This window comes from Struthio camelus, chromosome Z, assembly GCF_040807025.1.
Source record: "Struthio camelus isolate bStrCam1 chromosome Z, bStrCam1.hap1, whole genome shotgun sequence".
NCBI classification, from domain to species: domain Eukaryota; kingdom Metazoa; phylum Chordata; class Aves; order Struthioniformes; family Struthionidae; genus Struthio; species Struthio camelus.
In genome coordinates this window covers 32,923,395-32,948,174 of record NC_090982.1, presented here as the reverse complement: position 1 = coordinate 32,948,174, position 24,780 = coordinate 32,923,395, and the positions used below count along the sequence as shown (strand labels likewise).

The window sequence follows — 24,780 nt, the reverse complement described above, 5'->3', positions numbered from 1 at the left end:
GCGCGTGTGGCGGAGCCCGCCGTTGAGCTGGCTGCAAACGTGAAGGGCTGACGGTTAATGAAGCGGAGGCGAATTAGCTCGGCGGCTGATTCGTGCCTGCTTCAAAGGTGCAGCCGGGGGCCGAGGGGAGGCGGCCCACAACAGACGTGCCGCCACAGGCCCCCCCCTCCCTCCGCGGCGGGGGCGCACCCCTCCGGCCCGCCCAACCGCTCGCCTCAACGCCCCGCCCCCGCGCGCCCGGGCGGCGGCAGCCCGCCTCTCCGCGCACGCGCGCGCGCCGCCCAGGGATAGGGCGGGCGCCGGCGGGCGCGGAGACGGAGCGCGCGAAAATTCCAAACCGGCGGCGCGAGCTCGGCCGCGGGGTGAGCCGCGGGGGAGGGGCCCGCACGCGCGCGCGCGCGCGCGCCCAGCCGTTACGGGCGGCGGCCGGCGGCGGGGACGGGGACGGGGACGGGGACGGGGGGTGCCCCCTCCCGACTGCTTGCGCAGCAGGGGGCTCGGCGGTGACGACTGAGTCAGCTGCGGCGGCCGGGGGGGGGAGCTGCCCACTGACATCCGGCTGAGGCGGTGGGGAGCAAGGGGGGGAGGCATTTCTGGCCTGGCCGCCGCCGCCGCCACGGCCGGTCCGGCGTCGGTGGTCTCTGGCGCCGCGGGGACTGGGAGGTGGCGAGGGCAGGAGGGTCTGCGCATGCGTGGTCCCGCCGCGGGGTTGGGGGGGTGGCTCTGCGCTCCTCGCTGTGGGGCCCAAGTGAGCGCTGCCAGGCCCGGAAGGCCGGTGACGAGAGCTGTCTGCTTTACCGGGGGAAGGCTAATTAATCGGAGTTCAAGCGGCGGTGTACTTGGTTGTGCATCACGTCAGCTGTGTACCAAGTGCTTGCCCAGCTGCTGGTATCTCCCTTTTGGCATTTGTCGCTGTTAGGGACTTCGTGCTTGGCTGCCAGTGTGCTTCATCGTCGTCTTAAACCTGAGAGAAGCTAGCTGAGCTACGCTCCGCCACATCATCGTTCACCTTTTTAATGAGAATGCCACTTAGGCTGTTGGCTGTCAAAGGTGGAAATGACTTGTAATGAAGGAAGTGTGTGGGGTCATGTGTTTACAAATTCACTTTCCAGTTGGCAGTTAATATTTGGTCAATGCTGGCTGCTGCAACTGTAGTATGTAGATACTTTACTAAATGCTTTATGGACAGAGGAAGCAAGTAGTTTACAGCTTTGTTTCTGATTTAGCAGATGTGCCAACTTCTGTATTATGCAATCTGACACTTGTAGACATCTGTTCCAGTGGAGGAACTCCAGTATAGTGTACTCTTACAGTATGCTGTTAAGGATAGTGTAGCTGGTCTTTCCTTTAAGTTAAAGGAATAGAGAAGACTAATTCCTCATAAGTGCTGGCAGAAGTGCCATTTTTGTTTGAGGTTTTGATTCATAAATGTAGATAATGAATCCATTTCCTTCCAGTCTTCTCAGAGATTTTTCCAAAGTGTGTAGCAATGAAATAATTGCCGTTTTTCATGTGGACGAATAACTAAGATAGCACAACAGTTATTGTGCTATATCACAGTGATGAATCCCGCTTTAGGTAAAATTTGTGGGACGTAACATTACAGTATGACAGGCTTTTGAAAACTAGGAGAATCTTGACTTTGGAAATTTCTCTCCTGTTACGTGATTACGATGGTTTGAAGTATCTTTTCAACTCAGAATCCTTGAATCTTTTCTGTAAATGGAAAGCTTTGCTGTGTGTCGCCATTACACCGAACAGCATTCAATTTATTTTCTTTTACACTGATGATGTGCAGTATTTTTGTTCATCTTCCCTTCTCTGCCCAAGGTTGAAACATTATGTCATAGAATTCATCACCATAATGACATTTCAAGTAAAATCTGAACTATTTATATATATGAGCTACTGATGGGGCTAGGAAAACCTTTTGTCCATTTAATTTTTGGATTGCTGGAAAGCTCTCTCTTTACGTTCTACTTGGTTATCATTTTTCTCCTTCCCTGTTGTACTGTCTCTTCCTCTTGTGTGGATGTTTGTTCACCACTGCCATCTTTTGGATGGAAACAGACCTGCTGCATGTTTACAGTCTTTGTCCTGTAGTGATTGGTTTGTGAAGAGAATATAAATTCTACCACACTTCTTCGCTAGAGACATGTCTTTAGAGAATATAGCAATGGTTTGGTATGGGTAAGGAGCAAACACTGAAGATAGTTTATCTTTTGACTTATATGCATGGTTTTGATCACCATTTCTGTGCCTTTTATTCCAGTTTCCCAAGGAAATCTGACCTTTGTGATTGCGCCAGCTTTCTGGCCTTGGCTTCTAAGCATAGACTCTGTTGAACCCTATTTTAACCAAGCATGAAAGCAGGTTTAGAGGTGTTAAAGACAGCTGCATTCCTATATATACTAAAAAATAGATGCTGGGTCAAACAGACAGGCTGAAGTCTGTGCTGCTGTTGGAAGGAAGTTGGGTGGAACTCTGTTCCACATTCTCTTTGGCAGTGGTCATCCAGCTAGTCCATACAAGCACGTAGGCCAGCTGACTGAAGCGCACGCTACGTTAACCACAGCACCCTGTCTCTGTTGGGTGGAAGCATTGGAAGGGACACCAGTAAGAGATGGCATTTTTGAGAGCAGTGTTCTGGAGAGTTCAGACCACAAAGGGTATCCATTTGTAGGTACTAGACAGAGTATTCCTCCTGTTAATGGAACACCTTCTTTTTATTTTATCACCTTTGTACACTCTGTACTCTCTTAAACCATAATTTCCTTTCTTTCTTTTTCCCTGAGTGGTGTATTGTAGTATACTGACCTACAATTGTGAAGGTGATATTTTTGACAAGAGACCCATTTTAAAAGATGGGAGATCTGTTATGTAGCTCTAACAATGATTTCCTGAAACAGTCTTTTAGAACATTTTGTAGTCCTTTGACATGTGTGAAATTGTTTTTGACGTTTTCAGGGAGATGCATATATTGTGTGAGACTAACTCCAAATAAAAATCTTCAGTCTTAGACTTATCAATCAAATTTTAGTTGATCAGTACAATATGTTTTGTACCAACCTGATCTAAAAAATGTGTAAAAGAATACCAACCAGGCCATAAAGATCTCATTACATATATGAACAGTAGAACAGCTGTAATGAATCATGCAAAATCTCAAATTAAACAATTTAACTCTAACCAAAGAGGGTATTCCCAGGCCTATTTTTACAGTTAATGTTATCCTAAATGACTGTCATTATTATTAATATTGCAGAAGTGAAGACAAGGATAATGTGTTCATTAAAAATATGCATTTTCTTTCATGCATCTTTAGATAGAAGGATAAAAATTCCTAAAATATCTTTGGCTAAAAATTCCTCCATCTTGAAACTTGGTGGCACATCCCACCAACTTCTCAGACCATTTTAAGGGTAAATAGTTTATCTGCTTTTTAAGTTACAGGAACACAGAATATGCTGAGTATTTTCTCTTTAAGGAGGACCAATAATTTTGCAGATATTGCAAAAGCATATGTAATAGTAAAGGATGGACTTATGTCAAATTTTCTATATTTGCAAGAAGTTTCTGTTATTATTTTTAACTGTTAGCCTTGCATGTGATTTCAGGGCTCTGACATAAAACGTCTTCATTTTTTTTCGGTGCTGTTTCAAATTTAATAGAAATTCTACAGATAAATAATGCCTGAAGTTGTACTTGCACAAATCTGTTAGTCATAAATTGTACAGATATTACTGGGAGCAAAACCTGAAGATGTTCGACTTGCTTGAATGTAATCTGCACAGCATTAGTTATGATGATCTGAGGAAATGAAGTCCACTAGGCTACTGTAGCACAAGTGACTCTTTGAGAGGAATAAATTGTTTTTACTTGCAAACGGAGCAAATCTGACTTTTACCAGATGTGTACTTTTATTTTGATTAAAAATATGTGGAAAGGTAGATTAATATTAAAGTTTAAAATTAGGGCAATACTAATCAGGCTCCTGCAGAAGTGAAGCAGACCAGGCCTTGGAGAATGAAATGACTTCTTCAGTGTCTCATATGAGACGTGTCAGAAGTGGGAATCAAATGCCTAGACCTCTGACTCTGGAGCCAAACTTCAGGGCTGTCCTTCCTCCATACTAGTAGATTCACTAGACATGTTTATTTTATAAATCTAGATTAACTATGTGACAGTACTGAAATATTCCAAACAGTGACTGTAATAAAAGTATCATAATATACAACTAAATTGACATATGTGAGTGTCCAAGAAAACTACGCCAAGAGACATACCACTAGTTAATACTTTTTTCCTATGCTGTGCATGAAAAGTTCTCGTCTATCATCAACTGACCTGAATTCATGAGGAACTCCATTAGAATACCAGAATCTATAGCTTTAGCTTTAAACCAACAGTGGCATTGATTGTTAAATTGTGAGTTTTTCATTAACATGTGAGACAGAAATCTTACCACCAACTCACAGGATCCAGTACTATCACATTTAAAAGGTACACGGGCGTAGAACATGCAGGAATAATTGACTGGAAGTTCCCCAAGTAAAAGGCCTCATTGCTTTGAATGTCATTGGCTATGTCTCCAGTCTAAATGCCCACACAGCTAATTGTTGCTGCAGTATCAGTTTAACTGAGTGAATCAGTGAAAGCTTTTTCCCTGCATGTTTCTGAGGAAACTTATCTCTTCTTATTTGCAAAGAATGAATGGGCTAATTTAATGCCTGTAAAGAGCATGAAACCTTGCCAATGGACTCAAGGGACAAGTGTCTGGGCATGTGTGTGTTAAAATAGTGTACTACAAAAAGGTGTAGATGTCATGAAGTTATTTAATTCTTCTTTAGAATACGTTTTTCTGTTTATGTCAGGTGGACGTGGTGCCATAAATACATCTTTATTCAGATTTCATTCTGTGGATGTATGTGGGTGCTGGCAGTCAGAGAGAGAGGGGAGAAAAGTGTAAGACTCCTTAGAAAGGTTTTACAAAAGGGAAATCCATTCTTTCATTTGCAAAGCTGCTACTGTTGTATATGGACTATGTGGATCCTTTTCACAGAAATTCAGTAGACTCAGCTGACACTAGTTTAAATATATTGCATGTTTACCTATGCTAACTGTGCTGCCATTAGAACTCATATAAAAGTAGTTAAGTATATAAAACCTGGAAAGAAAACACTCTCCATGTTTGCTGTGTGGTCAGCATCTTTTTCTTCACCATGGCATGTATCCTTGTATTGTGCTTGAGGATCTTGGTCTGAATAATAGATTATCTTTGAGCAAATCCTTGAGAAGGAGTGTTGTCTAATGGGCTAGAACATACAAGACCTGTGTCTTATTTCACTTTCTGCTATTTGTTTCCTGAGTGAACCTGGTTAGGTCATTTTGGGTGTTTGTTTCCTTACATTTAAAATACGTATTTAAAAACACTTTCAGTTTGGAGAGCTGAAAAAAATTGCAGTGAAAGGTACATGTGTCATTAGTATAGTAGGTTTAGAGGTTCTTAAAAGAAAAAAAAATCCAGAAATATTTTGGAGAAAAGGAATTCATTTAGTATAAGCTAGACAGTTCTGTACACTGTATGGATAACTCTGGATATCCATATAAGAAGCAGTATTTTAACCGATGTTCAAGTACTTATATTGAAGAGTTCGGACCATATATCTTCCTTCTCTGTCTTGCATTAGTATAAGTCAAGATTTAAGCTTGGATTTAGCAAAGTTGCATGACAATTAAAAAGGGTGATTGTTAAGAATATGAAGCCCTTTAGTGTTAACTCAGAACTGAATTTAAAAAAAAAGAAAAGCCATAGTCATTTTTCTCTATCTGAAGAGTTTTTTTTAAAAAAGGTGTTTGTTCTGTGTATTTGTTATTTAACGTAAAACAAACTGAATATTTTTAGAACTTTGCTGCTTAGTTTTTTTAGAACTTACTGCTTAGCCCAACTGGAGGAAGATAATGTTCTGGCAGGTTCTTTATTTATTTATTTACATTTCCTATTAATTTTAATATGTATAGGTAGAAGTGAATGGTTTTCCTTGACCTACTAGTGCAAAGACATATACTTTTTTTCATTTTTGTTCCATTTCAGGTTATACCTGACTATTCTGAACAGAGAAATAATGTTATACTCACTGTGTACAGTTTCGTGTGTGTCCTTCTCTTCTACTTATGCTTGGAAACTAGGGAATTACTGCATTTTTGTTAATTGGAGAACTCAAAAGTGAAAACTAAAAGGCAAGGAAGTGCCAAGGATTAATATGTATACAGAGCCCCCTTGCTGCTAGCTCAAAGTCTTGTAACTCTGGAAAGAGAGAAAAGCTATATATTTCATGGTGAAACTTTGAAACTATCTCAGGCTAAGGTTTTTGCAGAGGAATGAAATTTAAAGGAAATTATTTCTTTGTATGCCACTCAAGCAATATATAAACAAAAGTTAATTGGGTAGGAGGTTCAATGGCAGGGGAAGTCAAGTTGGTTGATATTGTGTTTGTTCAGATCAGAGTTTTTTTGTTTATTTGTTTTGTGTTTGCTTGTTTTGTTTTCTCCGAAGAATTGTTTTTTCTATAAAGAAGAGGGTGAAGAAAACCTTTTAGGAATGTGAAGTTACAATCAGAATTTACAACTGTGGATTTAAGCTGGAGGCAGTGACAAGCACATGTTAAAGTGTAATGGAGGAAGCACAATTTGTATTTGGTGTTAAAAATGACTTTGTATCTAAGTATAGTTCATTCATATCTTTGCATTGTCTCAAATAAGAGTATATGAGAAGGTGCTGTTTGCCAGGAGAGGGTGATGAAAACTTAATAGTCACAGTTTGTATTGGATGACCCATGAGATACTGAATGAAGCATTAGCTGGCAGACTGAATTCTGGCAGGTGATACAAACAATACATTTAATCTAACAAGAATTTCTCATTGTTACTAATACTGATCTGACTTTGCTAATGTTGCCAACTTTGTGGGCTCTTGTGTGGATAAGGTTCCCAATGTTCTGAATGCCTTGTGTGAAATTTAGGCTTCATGGAGACTAATAACAATTTTGCTGCTGATTTCAACAGATTCAGAATTTTGTTCCTTATATTCTAGCCTGCCAAAGAAGGTCTAAATTGTGTAGCCTACAAAATACTGATATTGGCATGTAAAATACTGATATTGGACGTCCATTCTCAATTGATCTGTGATATTACTAGCCAAACGGGTGTTAACGGTGATTGGGCTTTTTGCAAAATGCTATAAAAATAAATTATTTTTATGTTCACAGATACTCTTCAGAGGCAATTCAGTCTCCTGCAGTTTATAGGCTGAAGCAGACCTTATTCCTCTTTCCAGAGCTGCGTTTAATTTTTGTTCACATTTTCTTCCTAGCTGCATTTCTCTTTGTGTGGCCTTAATAGCAGCTGTTGCCCCAGAAGCCAGTTGGGAAGGAATTAGGTTCAGTGAAAAGGCTCTGTCCAGCAAAACAAATCTGAGAATATTTTAGCATTCATCTTCATTAGACCCATACAAAAAAATCTTCATCCCTCAAGCAATAGAAAAGGTTGTCACATTAAAGTGACCTGAGCGTTACCAAAATATCTTGGAAAGTTTTAAGTTTAGACTGTGTGAGAAGTATGTAAGTTTCTGCCTTTCAGGGGAAATTTGTTGAGAGGAGATTTTTTTTTTCCCCACTGTTTCCAGAAGACTGTGAGGCGTGTACCTGTTTGTGCTTCTGTTCATCATGTCCTGCATGTCACTTCTAGCTTCTGCTATATTCTGTTATATATCATAAGTTGTTGTTACCTTTGGAAATCTTGGTAGGTTGCTGGTTCTGATGAGAGATTAGCAATGCAGCTAGGAAAGAAGAAGCAAGTAGTTAAATGGGGAGCCAGAAGTCCCCTGTTTTTTTCAAGTTTGGCTTCTGTTTTGGCAGGCCATGTTGATCTGGTTTACATCAATGTGCACTAGTGAAATCTGCAATTTGCTCTCTTGCCTTGAAACAAATTTCGATTTTGTACAGGCAGCTGATTCCTCATGTAATAGTACGGACAGCTTTATGTGGGCCTTGCTGGGTTTGCTTTAGCTAGTTCTGAAGTTGGAATTCTTCTATTTTAGGACCTTATACTGTATGGTGTTTTGCTGAATTGTGTACAGAGATGTAAAGGTACTTTGCCTTATTGTCTGTCTGTCCTGTTAAATGAAACCTATTTATTTTATACTCATTAAGAATCCTGTGTCAAAAGACTCAATTGCTGCATTGCTTTCAGGAGTGGCTTCCAATGGCTTATGATCAGACTTTGTAATCATTTTGTGCCTTAAGACTAAGTAGTCTGTTTTGTGGGCTAGCAGTCACCTCTTTTGCCTCTGGAAATGATAATTAATTGCTTTGTTGACCTGTTAGGATTCATGATGGAAAGGTAACTAATAACATCTGTGAGATTATCATTTCTAAATGTCTTCTGCGTCTTTTACTGTTCCCTTGGGCAAAAGATAAGAATTAGGGAGATGTGCTGGGTTATTATTTCTGCCTCTTTCCTTGAAGGTTTTATTCACAGGCTTTGCAAACGTGTCTATCAGAGGTGAGATCCCCTGTTGCAAGACAAGCCTGCCATTAGGATCAGAAAGTTTTAAAAACAATTTTTGTGTGAAATGGTTACTGTTATCAGGATTTCCAAAAGGAAGGCTAATAAAGAATATTTATTGGTCCTAAAGCTCATGCTTCCTCAGGACATCAGGTCTTTTCCAGTCCTACAAGGTGACAAAGCACAAGCAGAAACTTCATTTTGCTGTTTGTAACTTTACTCAGATTTAAACCTTTGCAGGAAGTTTCACATATACACTGTCCATCAGGACAGTCTTGGTAGTTGCCACAGTCCCTTAAAGATGAAAATTGATGATGAAATTTTCCAGTGAGACCTGATAATGTATTTCAGAAGGCAGATCTCACAGCCATTAAAATATTAATTCTATGAGTAAATAGTGGAAACATTCCTCCTTCAGTTCGGAAGAGCATATTCCTTTCCCAGGGAGAATTATCAGTCCAGAGATTGAGATATTATATCAGCCTTTACCTCTGCTTGCCAACTATTAGTTTTGCATGTACTTCAGCAACCCACCTTAGCCAATGTTGCTTCCTTTCTTTTGGCAAGACTCTGTTCTTTTGGTTTTGCTCTCAGAGGAAGAGGGAGGAGATACTTGCATACCATTTGGTTTAATTTCAAAAGTCTCTTGCAGACAGACTATCTATAGTGGCACATTTATGCTGTAAGAGATCTGTGGATGTAGGCACAAAGAGGAATAGGCAAACTTGTATTTATCTGAAAAGTTATTTTAGTTAATAAATTAGATAATCAACACGGCACATTAGTGGACTGTCCAGAATAGATAGGAAAAATGTTCTCTAGTTAATATAAATATCTGTAATTTGTATTTAGTCTTCACTACTCGTGGGCCTTTCTGAAGTTTCTAAAATTTATTCATTCTTTCACAGAATCACGGAATTGTTGAGGTTGGCAGGGACCTCTGGAGATCATCCAGGCCAACCCCCCTGCTCCAGCAGGGTCCTCTGGAGCACATTGCCCAGGACTCGGTGCAAACGGCTGTTGAACACCTCCAACGAAGGAGACTGCACCACCTCTCTGGGCAACCTGTTCCAGTGCTCTGTCACCCTCACAGTCAAGAAGTTTTTCCTCATTTCCTGTTTTTCAGACAGAACTTCCCGTGTTTCAGTTTGTGCCCGTTGCCTCTTGTCCTGTCGCTGGGCACCACGGAGAAGAGTCTGGCCCCATCCTCTTGATACTCTCCCTTCAGATATTTGTACATATTGATCAGATCCTTTCTCAGTTTTCTCTTCTCCAGGCTGAAGAGGCACAGCTCTCTTAATCTTCCTTCAGGGGAGAGATGCTCCAGTCCCCTCATCCTCTTTGTAGCCCTCCGCTGGACTCTCTCCAGTAGTGCCATGTCCCTCTTGTCCTGGGGAGTCCAGGATTGGACACAGGACTCCAGGTGAGGCCTCAGCGGGGCCGAGTAGAGGGGCAGGATCACCTCCCTCGACCTGCTGGCAACACTTTGCCTAATGCAACCCAGGATCCCACTGGCCTTCTTGGCCACCAGGGCACACTGCTGGCTCGTGCTTAACTTGTTGCCCACCAGCACTCCCAGGTCCTTCTCGGCAGAGCTGCTTTGCAGCAGGTCAGTCGCCAGTCTGTCCTGGTGCGGGGGGTTTTTCCTCCCCAGGTGCAGGACCCTGCCCTTGCCTTTGTGGAACTTCAGGAGGTTCTTCTCCGCCCAGCTCTCCAGCCTGTCCAGATCCCTCTAAATGGCAGCACAGCCCTCTGGTGTGTCAGCCTCTCCCCCCAGTTTAGTATCATCAGCAAACTTGCTGAGAGTGCATTCTGTGCCTTCCTCCAGGTCACTGATGAATATATTGAACAAGACTGGACCCAGGACTGACCCCTGGGGGACACTGCTAGCTACAGGCCTTCAACTAGACTATGCCGCTGATCACAACCCTCAGTAATTCCCTCAATAATTTTTTTCTGAATTTATTTCCTTGGGGTTAGTAATGTGTTATCTTTAAAGTGAGGAATGAGGAATGCTAGAAATGTTACTACTTAAAAGAAAACCTAATATGTACTTTGTTAAGTCTTGGCAAGTGTAAGGAGAGTTGTCAAGGTGAAGATGAAAAAGAGATTTGTGTGGAAACGGATGAAACAACCCAAAAGATGTTTTGTAGAGAGAAATAGTAAATGAGAAAACAGTGTCTTTATTCTGAATAATTACTACTTTTTTGGCATAACATCTGTTTGGAAGTAAATCTGTGGCTTGATTATCATCCTCTTCAAAACCTGGAAAGAGGAAGTTAAGAGAGTCTTCTGCTATATTAATGTATCAACCGTATACTATCATAGTTCATTTGATGTTTAACTAAGGGGCTAAAGCATGGTATCTTTCAATTATAAAATATACTGGAGTGCTTACAAGTCCATTAGAGTAATAGCGAACGTGCATTAAAAAGACTCTTCTCCTGCTTTTGTAAGTGCAGCAACCCTAAAGATCATGTGCAGCGTGAAACATCTTTATATGTTCTGTTAGCTCAACAGAGACCTGTTCTGGTTGGAGCCTCTGGACCCTGCTGTCGTATAAATATTTTAACTGGTTTTCTTTTCTCACAGGCTGAGGTTGCTGGTATGACTTGAGAGAGGAGATGGAGTAATGGAAAGTGAAGTGTTCTCTTGGAGTGTGAAGCTACTTACCACCAATTCAAGGAAAGGTACATGAATGAGATTTTAATATCTTGAATACAAGTTTTTGTCACATTTGGAAACCTTGGTGCTATGACATAAAGCAATAATGTACCTAAATGATATCTCAGATCTTTCTGCTTGAAATGCTTTTATTTACTTAAAAAATCATAGCTGAATTTATTACTTGTCTGGTCTTTAATCTTTTAAGTATTTAGTAGTCATTTTTTGGCAATCCATTGAAGGTAGATTGGGGGTCATTGAAAGCTTTAAAAACCTTTTCCAGCTGAATTTTCTATGATAGACAGAAATTCTTTCTAAGGAGCTGTATTTTCTAGCAACTGCAGATACTTTTTGTTATTAGCAGGTCTGTATTTCAGGATTTGGAGTAATGAAGAAGTTACTTTGCTTTTACTGAGTTTCTTATGATTTTGTTTAAAATGAGTGCATCTCTCTGTGCTTGTAGAGAAAAAAAGCTTACTCTTTTATTACTTTATATGCTGGATGGAGGGATATTATTTCATTTTCAGACTCTAGGTAAGGAGACAGTTTTCTGAAAACTTTCTCTTCAACTTTTTCAAATATTTCATTCTCTACTGTAGATGAACAGTAAATGAGAATGTTTTCTATGGAAGACTTTGATAGTGTGATATTTGTACGTATGTGTTCAGGAGAATGTAGTTCTAAATCGGTTGTTGAGTGCAGTGCGCTGGTATACTGTAGAGCTTTGCCTCAAGATGAGATAACAGAAGTTAGTGACTAAAATGTTACATTTCAGACACTAATCCAGATAGCTCACTTGACAGAATAAAGCTAATCCATTCCTTATTAGAAATGCTGCCTTCAGCTTCTGAAAGATGTAACAAATACCCTAATGCTTAAGCTCTGCAGGGTTCCCCATGCCTGTAAGTACAAGGGCAGGGGTGTTTGACTGGCAGGTTCTGCAAGAGGAGCAATAGGACTTTTTCTTCCCCTTCCTTCTTAAGTGTAAGGCAACGTATAGTAAATCCAGCTTCTAAATTTCTAATATTCTTGCATAAATAGTCAAAAATAAGAGACAGTTTTTGACTGTGGAAGCTGAAACAAAAGGAGTCCCAGCTAACTGAAGAAAGTGAAAATGAACCTGAAAGAGCTTGGAAATACACTTGACAGTATGACAGGTCAAATTATGAACCAGGACTTTGTTATCTATAGTTTCTGTAGGTAAATGTTTCATACTTTATTAGGTCTGAATGTTAACTCTTAGTTAAATTTAACTATCCCGTGGTTTTATATTTCTTTTCTTAATAAACTATATGTTCTGTGATTCTTTTTGAGATGAAATCTTTGTGTTAGGTTTGGTATGTCATGATTTTTTTTTAATTGTGTTATTTATACATTCAGTAATTTTACTGTATGCTTTCCAGTAGTGTTGAGGTAAAGACAGGATTGAGTTAAATTAATAAAATTGTTCTTTTGTTTTTAGCAGTGGATGCTATAGTAAGTTTAAGTAAGTACATAAAGAAAATTGCTATTTCACTGGAGGCTTCTGAGGAAAGCAAACAAATAAGTACAGCCTAAAAAACATCCAGTAGAATAGGTGTGTAAAATATGGGTTTTCCTTTTCCCTGGTTTTATTTTAGTCTAGCATAAGCAAGGCTGTGATCCAGCAAACTGTTTAGTACATTTAAGTTAAGCATGTTCTTGGTTAAGAATGGATTGAAGCATACTGAAGTGCTGAACCAGGACCAACTGCCTATATGAACAACACAGCAATTTTCAGAAATGTTACCTTAATATACTCCTTTGTTGATCTCGGTATATGTTTTTTAAGAATGTAAATTGATAGTATCCAAAACCAGATAATAGCAATGACTCTACCACCACTGGATTAGCAAGAGTAGTTCATATATAACATTTTACAGAAATGATCAACCTTGCCTCCTCTCCCTAAAAATACTCATAACTAAGATTATTGTTCATATCACTTTTGATTGTTTAGTTCTCAGTGTATGTACCGCATTTTTATTACAAATATGCATTGTGGGCTTTGTGCTCTCATAGTCATATAGATCACTTGTTCCTTATGTCTTATATTGCAGTCATTCTAAGGCAATTTTAGAAAATTATTTACACAGAAGAATATCAGAAAAATATGCTTATTTGTCCTTTAATCTACTTTAGAAACTGGACAGAAAGCTGGTGCCTCCATCTTTGTCATGGACTTGTTCATGAATGAGCATTAAACTGTGGGTAAAACTTCTAAATTTCTGAGATTTGATTTGGGAGAATTGTGAGATATAGATGATGATGTGAAGGGAGCAAGTTCAGTATTGATCCTTTAGAAGACAGGCTCTTAAGTCAAGGATTTTTAAGTTTGTGTGTGTGTGTGTGTGTGTGTGTGTGTGTGCAGCTCCTCTGCTTATGCTTTCATACATCATAAATTGTTTTATTTATGTGACTAGAACATGTTCTGTAGATAAGGTACTTTGCTCATATCTAAGAGATTCAGAACAAGTATATTAAGGGAATTAACTATCAGAAACTAAAAATAAACATGTATGTAGCAGACTATTGCATATATAAACTTCTAAGATTTTCCTTCTCTTAAACTATGTATTGATGTTTCTCCTTTTTTTTGTGGTTAAACAATAATGTGCATCTCAGTCTCTCACTGTTTTTTATTTAAGGAAATTGCTCTGGACCAGCTAAGGAGTTGCTAAGCAATTGCTGTGGATCTGCAAGTTTATGTATAGTTAAGAAGGGAGGTAAAACCTTATTGTGAAGCTGGGTTATCAAACTTCTGGAAAAAGACTATACTTGCTGTGTAATTGTTGTGCCAGTGTGCAGGTTGAAATAATTATTTTATATACCTTATATGGGAGAAAAGCCTGTTTGATTTGCTTACCTGGAGCTCCTCTCTGTGCAGTCTTCAGTTCCCTCTGTGACTGGCCCCAAAATACTTGAGTGTGCATTTGTTTATGCTGGTGTGGTTTTTTTTTTTTTTTTTTTTAGGCAGCCATTCTGTTAGAACGCTTATTTTGTAATTACTCAAGAGGATTAATCTTACCTGGAGACAAGAAACAGGCTCATTGATTTACTCAGATCTGTATGTCAAATTTCTGGACATAATTTGTTCTGCAATTCTTTATTATATATATTATATGTAATGTATATAATATAATAATATAACAATATGTATATTACACACACACACACACACACACACATATAACATCTATATATATTCTGTGATAATAGTGAGTTTGATGGCTAATTGCAGCTGGATGTTTGACCTATGTCATTTACCAGAGAGCTATTGTGATGGAGTCACATAGTCGATTTTTAATGCCTAGTAGTTCAGGGATATTTAGAAAATCAGTAGGATTTTGGCACTGCACAGATCCATTAAGAGTTCTACTGATGGCAACAGTTGCAAACAGAAATGGGAGTATAATAAAGAACGCAAAAAGCACAGGCTTTACTTACAGTATTTTGATCATGTTTAGAGCAAACGTACTTTGAACTCTGGCCAGACAATTGCCTTACCTTACTTGTTTAAGTGTTTTCTTGCTGGACAGAATCCAACTCGTAATAGCTGTGATTCATTATGAGGGATTTATCTGAATATTACTATTAGAAAGTGTATTAATCTTAAGATTTTTAGCTGGCTTGGATTAGCCTGTTATTTAAATGATGTGAATGTAAAGAGTTAATGAGAACTGTATAAAGCAGGCTTGATTTGCAGGGCTAGTGCTTGGATTCAGGTTTATTTTTTGTCTATAGCTCCAAGTCCATAGTCCATGCAGAAGATAAATATCCACAGATTTCAGTTGCTTCTACTAATGTCTGAACCTGCCTCCATGTGGGCATCATTTCATATCTGAAAACTACCACCATATTTGGCCTTAACTGACAGTTATCTTTACAATCTTAAAAAAAAAGGACAAAGATTGAAAGGCTGAAGAGCTCACTTAGCCTGTAAGGTGTTTCTTTCAGATAGATTTAAAGGTTAACGTAGAGCCTGCTGCACTATTCTCTGTCTTTCTACTGATGAAAAATATAATAATAGCAAAACAGGAAAAACAATTACTGCCTCTTTTTTTTTGGTCTTTTACTGGTGGAATTTTGTTCAAAATTTTAACATTGTGACTGAGCAATAATACTGTTTCCTCAAACACAGTTTTTTCAGTGAAGTATGTAACTAGGTATAGACTATGTATCATACAGTTTTTCATCAGAACTGGGTTATTCGTGATGTTGCACATGGTCATGCTTTAATTTTTCCCTTGTTTGTTTGAAAATAAATAAAAAAAAAACATAGCTGAAATACTAAGCTTATTAATTTCCTTTAAGGAAGACTTGTTTGGCACTTAAAGCTAATGGCCAGTTACAAATGCAGAACTTAAAACGTGACAGCCTCCCTGCTCCCCCCAGAGCCCTTTGTTTTTTAATCAAATCTTTTAGTTCTTTAATTTACCTTGAAACAGACATTTTCAGTTTTCCATTATGCAAAGCATTCTAATCTTTTTTTGCAAAAGAAAAATACTAGAGAAAAGAAAAATAATATTTCACAAAGAAAACATTGCATTAATGTTTCTGTGTACCCACATGTGCTCACTCACATTATTTTAATATTCTTTGAAAGAAATATTGGCGATGACAAATTCAGATAATAAAAGCCTGAGAGCCAACTGGGTGGCCCATTCTAAAGTAATTTACTGATCACTATGCCACCTTTGCTGCTTTGTTACAATGGGGTTATTCTTTTACCCTCTTATAATTAAAAAGAAAATTGACAGCCTTATGGGATGTAATCACAAAGGAGAAAAACCTTCATTCTTTGCCCCTTTGCCATCTGAGTACAAAAAATTAGCCGAAGTCCTTCCTCCCTCTCTCATTCTTGGTCTCAGGTCTGTGTTTAGAGCGACCTGATTTGGAGTTGTATTCTTTTTTAGGACTGTGGCATGGCCCAGGGTACTACAGTGCCTAAACTGAACTTTGAGTATTGGTTGGATAAAGCTACCGAGTGGGGTCAAGCCACCACTTTGGAATCCCAGAAGGATGTGTGCCGTCACTTGCCCCAACTGCAGGAGTTTCTACAGCAGATTTATGAAACTTTAAAACATATGGTAAGTAATTTAACAGGAAGAATGAACTATTCTGAAGACGGCCTCCGAAACAGTCTGAACCATGTTTTGACAAAACCAGAAGCTAACAGTAGCAAAGAAGCTTGTGGTATTGACCTAATGTATTGCTGGATCAGAGAGGCAAATTGGGGAAACAGCCACAGGTAATACGAACAGGAATGCGTTTCCTGTTTCCCTGATTTATTGTGAAAGGAGCTTTTTCTTCTTGATTGGTTATGTTGTCACGTGAGATTTGCCAGCCAATCCTGTAGCCTCTTTAAAAACCTCTTTAAAATAAACAAGAATTTGATTCTGGTTGTCAGGTCATAAATTGGATTATTTAAAGGCCTTAACATGCAAAATTGTAACTGATCCCTTAAATCTTAGAGAGTCTGCTGACATGCTAACCTGATTGCTGTGGCATACATGGTGAATTCTAGAAATATGGTCAGATCATTGGCATATGCTGCTGGCTGTTCTGTCGGGTAATTTAATTATTATCTGTAGTCACTAGATTACCTTTTTTAAAGTAAATTTTGTTATTTCGGCATATATGTTTTCCTGAGCATGACTTTTTTCAGTATGTGTAGTCACTATAGTTATCCTTAGAAATACTGTATTATGCTATGAGGTAGAGTGTTTATGAAAGTATTTCATTTTACATATTATTCTTCTCTCAACACTGCAGGATTTTTTTCTAAATTGAAATTTTAATTTTCAAATAAAAGATTTTTGGGTAGTGCTGCTTTTTCCTTTGTGTGTATATCTGATGAAAAAGATATAATTAAACAGGAAAAAAAAAATCTATTATTAGTGTTGCTATTTAAGTAATCTGAGGCTTGGCCTGAAATGGACCTTGTGCGTATGGTCCCAGAAAGTCTAGGGCTAGCCCCAAATGTGAGACAAATCTAAGGAATTTATTGCAGCAGCAGGAGATGGTTATTGTTCCTGCTACTTGCACATTATCTCAGCACAGTACCATTTTTAAAAGCCTTCATTTATTAGATAGTAAAGCTACAAAAATGGAAAAATAAGACTGATTACACAGGATTGTATATAAACTACGCTGCCTACCACTTTTATAGTGAAGCTGCTTTCTATTTTGCCAGATGTTAAATGACAGTTTGTTGCTGACTAGTCATTATGTCATTTAATTTAAAGAAAGCAAGCAAAAGCAAGAGAAAGATTCTTAGTTTTATGCCATAGCATGTAGTCATTTCTTCAGAAACTCTATGACACACCTTATTAAAGCAATAAGGGGCAACAAAATGTATATCAATTGTGCTTTTTTAATTTTATGAGAGGAATTTTTTTCTACTATAATTACGTATTAGCTGAGGAAATTAGTTACTTTAGCTTTAACTGTTTTGATATTATAGCTGATTTCAGGAAGTTTTGCTGAAGAGATTTTGCTTTCCAGAGCATTTCACAGCAATGTCATTGGGATTGTAATTTACAACAATCTCTATCATTAACAATGTTCCTAAACTGCTTTTGAGGCATAGTATACTTATTATCCTTTTTTTTTTTTTTAATTTGTTTAACAGAATTCAATTTTGGCAATCCAGCAGTTTCCTTTAATTGGCCAGCTTCTGGGAAGGCTCTGTTGGAATCCATTTGTCATAGGATATGGTAAGAACTTGTAATGATCTTTCTATAACAGTTCCTAAAATTTTATTGTCTAGAAAGTAGCAAAATCCAACTTGATGTACACTTTGATTTTTCTTAAAAAAAAAAAAAAAAAAAACTACAGAGTTGTGACTATTAATAGTTGTTGATCTAATATTCTTTAATTCTTATATTATTAAGTAAAATTCTGAGATAAAGTTAGTACAGTTACTTAAACTATGTGGCATTTAGCAATCTTAAATTTACTTTTGATATTAATTCATTTCCTGGATTATTTGCAGAATCTTGACTTGGGAGCAGTAGGTTTTAAACCTAGTGAACATTTATATGCATCATGATTTCTGATGTTTTTATTTTTTCTTTTTGTTTAATTTCATTAATTATATTTTTGTTAGGGCCTAAAATACACATAATCCAGTATTTCATATTACTTTCAATAGAGATTTCTTCCAATTACTTAACAGAATATTCTGCTATATATGTAAACATAAAATATTATGTTTTTCTGATACCTCGTTTATTGTGTTTATTAAAAGAAAGCTATGCTAAATTCATGATCATGTTTGTTTTCATATTTTCATTAATAATTGTCCTTATTCTTTGTTTTTTTTTTTCCCCTCACTTTGTAAGTTAGTGAAAATCTAAATTAGATGAGAAAGCAAAACAGTAAAGTGGTGACATGGAAAGAAAAAGTTTAAAAATTGAATAGCCTCTTAACTCTTGGAGAGTGCGTGCACATTTGCGTACTTGAGAACAAAGAAAAAGAAGTTACGGACATAAAAAGTGGTGGGAAGCAGCACATACTACCTGTGCTACTTCATCAGCAGTTCCAGTACATCAGGCAGGGACAGAGATGCTGATAAAATTATTCAAGATCTGGTATTAAGCAGAAAACTAATTTTAAGTTACTCTTCCAGCCCCTTAAAGTATATATTTTCTTCAAATATTCTTTTGTCAATATTCTACTACAACTACAAAAAAAGTTGCAGTTTGTCTCCTCTGATTCATGCTCCCTTTTGGGGAAATACAGGAAAGAACAACTTTTGTGGTCTCCTGGAATGGCTTATTAGGTCAAGCACAGCATTAGGCTAAAGTGATTATGTGTCTTCTGGTTTGGATTTATCTTCTTCCAGGCAGTGCCAAGCACAGGCAGAACAAACTTGTCTGTGAAACACATGGCTGACATACATTATGTCAGCATTTCCATTTTGTAAAGAAAATTTGGGAAGGAACCATAGATTTAAACATAGCTGACTTTTGCTAAGCAGCAAATGCGTACGCCTGTGGCACCTTCTGAAAAAAGCTATGTTCTTTCATTTTGGACTTTTTTGTTAGGGAGGAAACCATTCTCTTGCAATGGAGAGGTTCCCTTTCTAATCCTAGTTCCGTTTTTGAGAATGTCAGTAATTGTTAATGTTTACAGTTACATGCATGCTTTCCTTCTCAGTTTTTCTCTTGAATATGCAAGTGTTTAGACCACCAGTGCTTTTCAGCCCGCAGTATGTTAAGATGTAGAACGGGAGCTCCCTTGTTTTTAATCAAATTTGAAAGCCATCTATTATCCCAGTAATACCTTCTTGGTTTCCTATTCATCTCCCCCCTTCTTTGGTACCTCTTCACATTTTGTAAAACAAAAAAAGTGCTTTTCCTACAAGTCCCTTATTACTTCTGAAGATTGCAAGAGAATGGATTTTTACTTCCAGTTTCTCTGTGTATGTTTTTGTTTTATTTTTGTTTGTTTTGTGAGGAGGCGTGAGAGGAGTTGCTTTAGTGTTGCAAGCAAGCTAGTTCAGAAAATTTCACTTGCTCATAATGGAATCCTTCACTTCAATGCTTAAAGATCGGTCAAGGAGATTTCCTGAGATGAGTAGACCTGAAGATATCTGCTTATACATTTCCAGTACTTCCTGTTTTTAGAGCCACCCAGCTTCTCTTTGAACACCTGGCGTTTTAAATTCAGCTAGTTTTCATTTTGTTTGGCCCTAGTTCTGAAGATATTCTCCAAGATAATGTTGGCTATAGCAGATGCTGACTCTCAAGTGGGTTTCACATAATTTATTATTTGGATAAATAGCTCATTTAGGCATATGTCTGAGACTGGGCCACCCTTACAGTACAAGGAACTAATTTTGTTCAGTCTTTCATACTAAAAAATGGTAGAGGAAAAAAATTATACTTTTGCTTCATATCCAAACCACAATACCTCTCACCTCAGATGCATGTCTGTTGGTGCTAGGAGCTGACATAGCTGACCAGTCAGTGCAGGAAGCATGGCCTCCAAGGGAAAATAATCTCCTCATAAACACTCCTGAGCAGGAGGTGACCAAGTTAGCCTTATTTAGAAGGCTAATCTGAGGGAAGCATGACCAAACAAAATGTCATAGCCGTACTTGTGGTCCTAAACCACTGGGGATATTTGAGGAATTCATTCTTGGTAAGAAATTCCAGTGCTTTTTTTCTGTGAGCTGGGGGGATTATCTTCTTGGAGCCCCTCCCTGTTTAAGTTTTGAGTCCAAATGTCTTGAATCCCAAACTAATCCTATAAATGCTGGGGAATTTACTGGTGGCTCTGTATATCAGTATCTGCATGTCTGTATATGTGCATGCTTATGCATGTATTCATTTCCACAAAAAGTTCAATTTTAGCAAATCAACATTTTTGGATATATTTTTTAATGATAAACTTTATGAATGACTCTAAAAAAAAAAAAAAAAGAGTATTTCTGATTGTAAAATCAGGGCTTTCTCATTAGTCCCTTGCCTCTGGCCTAGTTCATGACAGGGTATTTATAAATGAAGTGAATAATAGGATGATCCAGACCACACTGTGCTATGGGAAAGGAATTACAACTCCCCCCCTCCCCGCCCTTTTTTCTTTTTTCCTCCCAGGAGACTGGCAGGAAAGGGTTGCTGTATGATCCATAATAAAGCATTTTTTACAAAAGAGAGATGAAGCTGTTCTAAATTTTCTACAGAAAAAAATTCATTCTTTTAGTTGGAGTTCCAACATTAACTTACTTAAGTTTAGGAGAAAGTTGGTGAGATGAGCGCAGCAAACAGACGCAGCAGTGTCTGGGCTCTGCTTGGGCGTTTTATGGACTTTGTTCGAAGTTGTGGAGGCTTTCTGGGAACCCCCAAAGAACTAGACGGTGCTTGCTGCTAGCAGGAAGGGAGAGTTAGGTAAGGACAACTGCAGGAGGCCTTAACTTTTTCTGGGAAGTTCTAGCTAGGTGGAGCTGCTGCTAACGAGCTCTCTGGGCTGCCCTGGTCAGAGGGAGTTGGGGCTTTTGTTTCAGGTGGCTCCTGATTGGGTGGGTCAAGCACCCTTGTGAGTCACTGCTAGGCAGAGGCCTATAGAAGAGCCAGGCCTAGAGCGCAGCTCCGGGAGTGCACTGAACAGAGGCAGCAGTTTGCGCAGAAGGCAAAGAAGGCACCTTCATTTTCCGTAGAAATGTGTCCTTCCCCAGGCATGGTCATGACATGCCGCAGAGCACATTCCCCAGTGGCTGCTGGAGGTGCTGCATCAACTGTATCTGAGGCTTCAACCCAGACAGGCCCTCTGACAGCAGATGCAGCTCTGCAGGTGTCAGGCTGCACGGAGTGCCTAGGGCCTCTCTGTGAGGCCTGGGCTGACAGTCAGCTCTCCTGCGTGAGGTGTGCTGTGATTGGTTAGTTGTATCACCAGATAAAGGAGTTACGGGAGGAAGTCAGTAGGCTGCGTAGCATCTGAGAAGATGACCAGGAGATTGACAGGGTAATCTCGGAGACTGTGTAGTTGCAGGAGTCCCCACCCCCCACTGCAACGGAGTTGCCGAAGGACTGTACCATGTGTAATGGTATATCATAACACTGTTGAAGAAGGCTGGAAGCTGGTCACCTCTCGCAGAAGGAGCAAGGCTCTTGCTCCTCCTGAAGATTTGCCTTTGAAGATCAAGTTTAGTGCCCTCCAAGCTGAGGAGGCGCTGGGCATGGCTCCAAGGGAGGCAACTGGCCTGATAGACCCTGTACCATGCAGAAACACCCGGAAGAAGCGGCGAGTGATTGTTGTAGGTGACTCCCTGCTGCAGGGACAGAGGCACCTATCTGCCGACCTGACCTCTTGTCCAGAGAGGTTTGCTGCCTGCCAGGGGCTCAAATAAGAGATGTCATGGAAAGACTGCCAAGGCTTGTCCGTGCATCAGACTACTACCCTCTGCTGTGTGCACTAATGACACCAAGGGCAAATTGGAAACCATCAAACAGGACTTCAGAGCTCTGGGAATGGTGGTCAAGGGTCTGGGAGCCCAGGTCATTTTCTCCTCAATCCTGCCTGTGAGGGGAAAGGACGGGAGGAGGAGTAGACAAGTTTTCCAAGTTAACAGCTGGCTGCGCCGCTGGTGTTGGCAGCAGGGTTTTGGTTTCTATGACCATGGGACCTTGTCTGAAGATTGACAGCTGATGGGGAGAGATGGGATCCAACTCAATAAGCAGGGCACGCGCGTCTTTGCCAACAGATTGGCCAGCCTGGTAAGGAGGGCTTTAAACTAGGCAAGAGGGGGGAAGGGGAGTGGTATAGTGACAGGGTAGTCAGCAAAACACTGGATGCCTCCAGCGGGTGCATGTAGCCGGGGAAGTGCACAGGGGACATGACTATGGAGGATCCTCTTGCACCCCTCCTGAGAAACCTGCATGCTTGACTGGCTCTCTGAAATGCCTGTACACCAATGTACACAGCATGGGGAATAAACAGGAAGAGTTAGAGATGTGTGTGCAGTCGCAGGGCCATGATCTCATTGCAGTGACAGAGGCATGGTGGGACAGCTCGCATGACTGGAACGCTGTCATGGATGGCTATGTGCTTTTTAGGAAAGACAGGCCAGGAAGGCGAGGTGGTGGAGTTGCTCTTTATGTGAGGGACTAACTGGAATGTATGGAGCTCTGCTGTTTGCTGATGATACTAAACTGGGGGGAGTGGCTGACACACCAGAGGGCTGTGCTGCCATTCAGAGGGATCTGGACAGGCTGGAGAGCTGGGCGGAGAGGAACCTCCTGAAGTTCCACAAAGGCAAGGGCAGGGTCCTGCACCTGGGGAGGAAAAACCCCCCGCACCAGGACAGACTGGCGACTGACCTGCTGCAAAGCAGCTCTGCCGAGAAGGACCTGGGAGTGCTGGTGGGCAACAAGTTAAGCACGAGCCAGCAGTGTGCCCTGGTGGCCAAGAAGGCCAGTGGGATCCTGGGTTGCATTAGGCAAAGTGTTGCCAGCAGGTCGAGGGAGGTGATCCTGCCCCTCTACTCGGCCCCGCTGAGGCCTCACCTGGAGTCCTGTGTCCAGTCCTGGACTCCCCAGGACAAGAGGGACATGGCACTACTGGAGAGAGTCCAGCGGAGGGCTACAAAGAGGATGAGGGGACTGGAGCATCTCTCCCCTGAAGGAAGATTAAGAGAGCTGTGCCTCTTCAGCCTGGAGAAGAGAAAACTGAGAAAGGATCTGATCAATATGTACAAATATCTGAAGGGAGAGTATCAAGAGGATGGGGCCAGACTCTTCTCCGTGGTGCCCAGCGACAGGACAAGAGGCAACGGGCACAAACTGAAACACGGGAAGTTCTGTCTGAAAAACAGGAAATGAGGAAAAACTTCTTGACTGTGAGGGTGACAGAGCACTGGAACAGGTTGCCCAGAGAGGTGGTGCAGTCTCCTTCGTTGGAGGTGTTCAACAGCCGTTTGCACCGAGTCCTGGGCAATGTGCTCCAGAGGACCCTGCTGGAGCAGGGGGGTTGGCCTGGATGATCTCCAGAGGTCCCTGCCAACCTCAACAATTCCGTGATTCTGTGATTTTTTTTTTAGTGTAATTTTCACCTTTGAGTTAGCTAATTTTGTTCCTCTGGATGTAGTTATCAGGTATTTTAGATACAGTAAGCATTCTTTCAAACCGTAATAAGATCAAATGCCTTAGTCCATATCCAGAAAAAGGCTTTCAGTTCATACCACAGTGGTAGGCTTTTTGTGGGGATCACAATTACTAGAAAAATGGGAGAGGAAAAAAAAAAAAGAAAACACTGCTAACTTTTCCATGGTTCTCTGTTTTAGGCCTTTAGGTGTGATCATCTTTTGCAGTTGCCATAATATTGTTTAAAAGATCTATCTCTTATTCTTGATCTTCCCCTTGTTTCTGTCTCAATCTTAGAGCAGCTGTGAAAAGAATATGATGAACCTCGAAGTGGCCCCCGAAGTGTTATTGGGTACTTCGGCAAGAGGACTGGATAACACCTTTACCTTCTTTTCACAGATCTAAAGGAAACTATAGATCTTTCAGTTGTGTCCTTGTCAAGGGAAAATTGCTCAGCTGTAAAAGCTCTCAATTTTAGAGGAACTGTAAGCATGGCTATGACACAGATATATGCTGGTTTCAACTAGGTTGAGTTTGAGTTTATATACCTACATCTGTGTAAAATCGTTATATTGGCAAATTGCACTTCATTTGTTAAAGCTTTACTTTCATCATTTTAGCTGTCATTGTACTCATTAACATTACTGACAGGCAACAATATGTGCAATTTAGTTTAAGGCATGCAGGCAGTCTTCTTGAGTAGCAAAAAAATTTTTTTTATCTGTAAGTACAGGTGAAGGTGTTGCGTGTATGTTTCCTTGATTTTTCTGGTTACTGAAAAACCATAGCTTAAATAAAATGACTATATGGCATACTGTAGATACACAGCTAGAGGATGAAGCAAATAGGATGAGGCAAAAGGAGGACTGGAGACACTTGAACTACATATGTTTCATTTGGGATAGCTGGTTTAGACTTGATTTATTTTTTTCTGTTTGTTTTGACT

The 24,780-nt window shown here is 39.9% G+C and overlaps 1 protein-coding gene across 28 annotated transcripts in view; it reads left to right on the top strand.

Annotated features, from left to right (window-relative positions):
* The first annotated feature begins 229 nt into the window (after nt 1-229).
* Nucleotides 230-24,780, top strand: part of FANCC (FA complementation group C) — a 101,793-nt gene continuing 77,242 nt past the window's right edge. For 3 of the 28 annotated variants that reach the window (XM_068928121.1, XM_068928127.1, XM_068928126.1), the window contains exons 1-5: nt 248-362; nt 11,158-11,255; nt 13,896-13,970; nt 16,165-16,337; nt 17,882-17,966. In XM_068928121.1, coding sequence (XP_068784222.1) covers nt 11,198-11,255; nt 13,896-13,970; nt 16,165-16,337; nt 17,882-17,966 — 391 coding nt within the window. In that variant the 5' untranslated portion in view covers nt 248-362; nt 11,158-11,197. Of the gene's footprint in view, nt 363-547; nt 568-9,473; nt 9,989-10,393; nt 10,499-11,157; nt 11,256-12,691; nt 12,806-13,389; nt 13,455-13,895; nt 13,974-14,220; nt 14,315-16,163; nt 16,338-17,881; nt 17,967-24,780 lie in introns of those variants that run through there. The other 25 variants (XM_068928136.1, XM_068928130.1, XM_068928129.1 and 22 more) reach the window with 25 other exon arrangements.